Here is a 6,320-nt window from a genome sequence, read left to right as displayed (position 1 = left end):
GTCGTTCCAGTTAGTTGCAACATGGTTTTATACTTGTTTATTTGGACCTAAAGATTCAGTCGTTAATTTTTTATTTTTATTAACCTTTTCTTTTGAAACAGTTATTTCTTGGGTGTTAGGTCACCGCACTCTTCAAGTTTGGAGAGCTCCGTTGTTTTACTCTTACCATACTATGTTGTCTTAACCGGACCCACACTGATTTTTAGAGTTTGGCTTGTGCGCTACCTCGAAAAATCATACCGTCAGTTGACACTTGACAGTTATTGTGTCACCAGCAACATACAGTGGGACGAAAAAACCAGATTAACTCATGATTCAAAATGACAACGACATGGTTCAAATCCTTCATAACCATAATTCAAAAAAACAACATAAAATCAAATTTGGGTATTCACCTTTACTCCAAAAAGTGGTAAAATATAATAATAATAATAATAATAATAATAATAAAAAAAAAAAAGAACATTAATTGAGAAATGACAAGTGATTTTATGAATCAAAATTGACAAATTATAGATCGGCTCAATAGTTAGGAGCTAGCAAGGGGGTTTCAATTCCAGGGGCTGCAATCAATCAATCAATCAAAACCCTTTAACCGGTTTCATCTTCTCCGATCAATTTCAGCTTCGTGTGTAATCTAGGTAGGTATGTATGTATGTATGTATGTATGTATGTCTACAACACTAATCCCATTGCACGAATGCAACAAAGACTGTAATTAGCTCGATTGCTTCACTTATACAGTTATACTAACACAGATTGCTGTAGTGATCGTTTAAAACATCAGGACACATTAATTTACCATTTTTATTATTAATCATTAATAAGATTAGGGGTCTTTTTTTACTGCAAATTGATCTGTTTTTTTATAAAGTTTATAATAACTACCAGTGATTGAAAACAACTTAAAAGGTAAAAAAAATGTTAGGGTTTATGTAATCATTGATGGGTTTAAGAAAAAGTTAATTTATTGATTGAACGATGCCGGTGGCTGTCAAAATAGCCACTGGTTTTGCACTTCACAGCGTCGGGTTCGACATTGATGATTAAGAGTTTATCGTCTTGTGTCAAATAGGAGTGATAGTTAATTAGCGTTTTAGCCATCATATCGAATTTACGCATTCTGAGTACAACTGAATTGTTAAATGTATTGACTATTGAATGATTATGTTTTGGATACGAGAGTTTCGATATTTAATCTGGAGTTATAGTAGGAATCTGTGAGCGTATATCTTACATATACGCCGTATATGTTTGAGTATATATATAGGTTGTTTGTTTTTCATGGTAATTTTTTCATTCTGAGATAATAAAATTCTCTTTCTGCTTTTCTTCTTCTATATCGTGTTTATCGTTCTTTAACGATTTCAGAATCTTCATTGTTTATTCTGGAATTTTGCAATTCATGTTTTGTAAAGTCTGCGTGTGAAGTTTTGCTATCGTTTTTCATTTCGTGACTTGATACTAATAGGATATCTCTTGCATTGTTTGACCATTAGCTCTTTAATGGTTTATATTAACAGGTTAAAATCATGATGTAATACAATTTTCATAATTCCTTAAACTCTTACATTTGCAATATTAACAATGTGTTTTTAGTAATTCATTTGTATTTAGCATGAGTTTTACCGACTCTTAGGTGAATTTTTTTCTTATTGATTTATGGTATATGTATGAAGCAGGTTATCAAGTAAATGATGAAGTCAAAGCCTAAGCAACCTTCTAAAAAAAGCTGTACCCAAAATGACCCTGAAATCGAGGAGTGTGTACAAGACGGTTGGGTTGTCGTCAAGAAACAAAAAGTTACAATCTTGATCCCGTCTTTACCCATAACTGAACAATGCACAATACCGTCAATAGCCACCAAAGAAGTTGCTCATGTTACACCTCCACAGCTGGAACCATGTCCACCTGTCGCCGTGCCGTTGACCACCCCAAAACCCGTCACAACAGTTGCCAGCCCACCAAAGTTGAATGACATGCCCAAACCAAGAAACCCGAATTACGGTAAACCAGTTGGAATTTGCAATGCTTCAAAAGCAGGAAAACATTGCGGGATTCACTTGTTGGAGAATCCAAAGATGAGGGCTTTGAATCTTGAGAGAAAGCTTCAGAGCGCGGGTGGATTGAACAAGTGGCTGGTGGCTATTGGGTTGGGGCAGTTTGTGAAGCTTTTTAGGTGCAAGCGTGTTGGAAAGACGCAGTTGGTGAATTTGACGATGAAGAAACTGAAAGATATGGGTGCTGATGCGGTTGGGCCTCGGAGAAAGTTGATCCATGCTATTCACTGTGTTTGGTAAATGTAATTGTGCAAAACTGTTATTAGTGACATGAACACATATTGTTTGTTACCTATAGAGTTTTGGATGGACTATGAGTAATCTTGATACTTTGTTTGAAGCCATCAAAGATTAATATTAACCATTTCGTGTCATTCATTTCTGCATATCAGTACATTATCAGCTGAACTTACTTCTAATCATAATGTTTTGATCCAAGTTTCATATGTATGAGCAGAACTCCAAATATTATTAGTGTATTTTTAAAAAAGTCTTTAGGTTTGATATCCTATTTGGTTTTGAGCATTAGCTTTCTTCTTTGACAGCAGTTTTGAACATGCGACATGACATGTTTAAACGACCTCTGCTTTAAGATTTCTGGCAAAATCCCATTTGAATAAATCTTTTGATTGTTCGTCATGCCCAAGAACATGAACGCACACACCGAATGTTCTAACGACAGTCTTTGACCATTACTCTATTTGTGAATGTCTTGCTAAACATGATACAGCTAAATCTAGTGGAGATCAAACTCAAATCATCCCACATAAGATGACGGAATGTATGTAGTAAATAGGCTTCCAAAAGTTAGTTCTGCTAACCAAAGGAAGCCAAGAATAGAGAAAATGAACTTTAGAGCAATGATTGATACGCGCCATGGTTTTTAATATGGGAAACCTAAAAAAAGTAGGTGTCCTATATCTAGAACCAAGGCGGGTAGGGGTGTTCTTCGGGTTCGTTTTTCGGGTTTTTCGGGTTTCAAAGTTTTAAATCTTGACCCGAAACCCAACCCGAATCTCTCACGGGTTTTTCGGGTTCGGATAATTCGGGTTGGGTTAATCGGGTTTTGAGTATCCTAGAAAACAAAACAAAAAAACTTTAAAAACTACAATGCTTAAATTAAAATAACATGTTATTCTTTGCTCGTAAGCAAATAATCAAATAATAAATCAACATAACTTGATAAAATAATACAAAAGAAAAGTCTAACTCACTTGAACCATAATCGCTTTCAATCGGGCGTGATTTAGTTGTTCGATTACGGTTGCTATTAGAAATAAACGGAAAACATAATTTAACAATAAACAATCGATCTATTGTAAGGTCCCGTTCCCGGTAGCCCTACTTTAGCGTCGGATTTACTCATAAACACAGCTCTACAAATCAGAGTTTATTAAAACCTTTTGCGGAATATAAAACATCAATTATTCATTACAAAACATTTAATATTTCTTTTAAAACCATAACATAAAACACCTTATTTAAAACATCACTTCTTCTATCTTCTGATACCAGTCATTCAATCCATGCCATGTGCCCTCCTCATGCTAGCTCATTAAACATATTCACCTGCGTGCATACTAAAAGTCAGCTACGCTGAGTGAGTTCTAGTTAATCAGGCGACATACAATACATACACATATCTTACATACATACACATCTTAACCTTATATAAATATCCATAAGAGGAATGTCACATAGTATCTATTAAAAGAACTATTACTATCACCCCTACTATTTAAATCTCCATAGAAGGACACTCTATATATATATATATATTCTACATAGAAGGAAAATCCTATATGCTTTCCATTAAAGGAACACTATGTTTTCCATCAAAGGAACATTGGGCTTTCCATTAAAGGAACACTAGGCTTTCCATCAAAGGAACACTCTATATATTATCCGTAGAGGGAACTCTATTTATAAGTTATCATTTAATATTCATATAAGGAGACGATCATCACTATTCTTGGCAATACGTGCAATATCCGAAGACCGTTCACGTATCGACAAGCAATCATCCTTACACTACATGCAATATTCATATCTTTATTATTAACCTGACAGTATGCGCAATATCCGAAGATCGTTCGCGTACTGACAAACAATCATTCATATCTATCACATATCATATATATATAGCATACACTTACCACTTAAGGTAAGTGTATTAACTAATCACATCGAGTATGCACACAACCCCGAAAAGCATAATAAGGAATGGGGCTAGAAACTCACCTGAATTCGGTTACTTCTTCCGTTAATGGCTACTCCTTTCTTGACTGTGCACGGCTAGCTGTATAACAATTATGCGTATTGATTACTATCACTATCCATATCGTACTTCTAATCCAATTTTAGCCCTCGACGAACGGGGGTCCGGGGGCAGCGCCCCTGGCAGCGGGGTCTAGGGGCGGCAGCCCCTAGCAGGGTCCAAGGGGCAGAGCCCCTGGCTGGGGTCGAGTTGCCAGGTCAGCTTGGAAAAATTTTATTTCCAATAGCTGCCTTAACACATTTTCCATTAGGATTTTTAATTAATATCTAACTCGTTAACTCATTTTCTATAACGAATTAAGCCTAATTCGTTGGCTAATTCGTTATCAATTCACTGTCTAATTCGTTATTAACTCCTCCTTCATTCGCTATAACGAATGGCCTAGTTCGTTATCTCAATTATAACGAATTGAGTCTGATTCGCTAACTGATTCGTCACCTTATCTTCATCTGATTCGTTACCCAGACACAGCTTAATTCGTTATCTGAATTATGACAAATGGTGAGTAGCGAATCGCTTGATTCGTTATTTGAATCATAACGAACTGGGTAGCTAATTCGTTATCTTGACAGAACGAATGGGTGAGTAACGAACTACCTGATTCGTTATCTTAATTATAACGAATCATCTAGTTCTTATCCAGACTTTGACTCAAGGGTCAAAGTCAAAATCATCAAGAACAATAACAGTCAACATATCTTAGATCTGCAATTAAACCTTCAATTCTTAACGAAATATCATGATTTTGGTATCATTGGAATCGTCTATGCATCGCCTACAAACCCTAACCATCAAATCGGCCAAACATCCATGTTTAAGGGGTGCGATTTGTGCATCTAGTTACGAGTTATATTATGTTAACAATTAACCTATCAAATGCTAATCAAATTCAGTAAGGTTTGTTTCATTAGATTCGTTTTAATCATACTAACACAGATCTATGATTTCCCAAACCAAACCGAACCTATATGAACGATTTCTAAATATAAACGTACCTTAAACGAGTCGTTTTACAAACACGAGCTGGTCTTGATGTTTAGGTTTGACACGACGATCAGCACCAACAAGCTCGGGTTTTCAACTTTGAATCTAGGCTCGGGTTAAAGGATGGTGTGTGTGTTTCTGAAGGTGTAGGCTATGGTGTAGTGATAGTTAATAATGGAAAGGATTAGGGTTTAAGGGGTATTTATACTCCCTTAAGCTCATGGGCCTAAGGCCCATCTTTCCTTTTTGGTCCATAATTAATTCCATCTACTTAGCCTACTTGAATCATCTTATTATTACGTCATCATTTCTCTACCAATTATAGTAAACTTTTCCACTATTAACGAATAATACATCAAATATTATTCTTGGAAATTTAGGGATGTTACATCTATACTAGTTGTAATGGAAACAATCGATTATGACTAGATTTTAATAACTTTAGTGGCTAAGACTAAGCCTATTATACATAAATATATATTCATTTCAAGACTAAAAGTTTATTCGGGTTATTCGGGTTGACCCAAAACTTATAAATCAAACCCGAGAACCAACCCGAATTACTTCGGTTCGGGTTCAGGTTAGTCTTTTCTCGGGTTCGGGTCGGGTTAGTTCGAGTTCGGGTACATGTTTTCTCGGGTCGGGTTTCGGGTAAAAGTGACAGCCCTAAAGGCGGGTAACAAGCGTACCTCTATAGTTGGCGGTCTCCTTTGTGTAGCGGAACTACTTGATTTTGGAATCCTATTTACCACTCTCATCTTATGTTGGATGATTTGCGTTAATAAGTTTGTTTGCATTGTATTGACAGATTTGAAACTGAATTAAGATGTGAATTCGGGTGTCAAATTATATATAAAGAAGGTAATAAAATGTTGGAAAAAAAATGTAATATTTGAATTCATGTTATCTGAGTTCGAACGAGACTACCAAATTTGAAATTCAGTTCAGGTAAAGACCCAATTCGAACAACCTTTGATTCACAATGGTACTACTATATA

At 35.7% G+C, this 6,320-nt stretch overlaps 1 protein-coding gene across 1 annotated transcript; it reads left to right on the top strand.

Moving 5' to 3' along the window:
• The first annotated feature begins 549 nt into the window (after window positions 1-549).
• Window positions 550-2,422, top strand: LOC143627185 (uncharacterized). The gene is made up of 2 exons (XM_077097066.1): window positions 550-641; window positions 1,683-2,422. Exon 2 carries the CDS (start codon window positions 1,695-1,697, stop codon window positions 2,298-2,300), a length of 606 nt encoding a protein of 201 aa, XP_076953181.1. The 5' UTR covers window positions 550-641; window positions 1,683-1,694; the 3' UTR covers window positions 2,301-2,422.
• The last annotated feature ends 3,898 nt before the right edge of the window (window positions 2,423-6,320 follow it).

This window comes from Bidens hawaiensis, unplaced genomic scaffold (genome assembly GCF_021521415.1).
Source record: "Bidens hawaiensis isolate Kalapana, Puna unplaced genomic scaffold, B.hawaiensis_p1.1 tig00004617_1, whole genome shotgun sequence".
Lineage (NCBI taxonomy): Eukaryota > Viridiplantae > Streptophyta > Magnoliopsida > Asterales > Asteraceae > Bidens > Bidens hawaiensis.
The sequence above is the reverse complement of the archived record's forward strand: the minus strand, read 5'-3'. Positions and strand labels throughout refer to the sequence as shown.

Excerpts from the sequence above, each read along its gene's own strand:
- LOC143627185 (XM_077097066.1), top strand. The coding sequence starts at position 1,695 with ATGATGAAGTCAAAGCCTAAGCAACCTTCTAAAAAAAGCTGTACCCAA.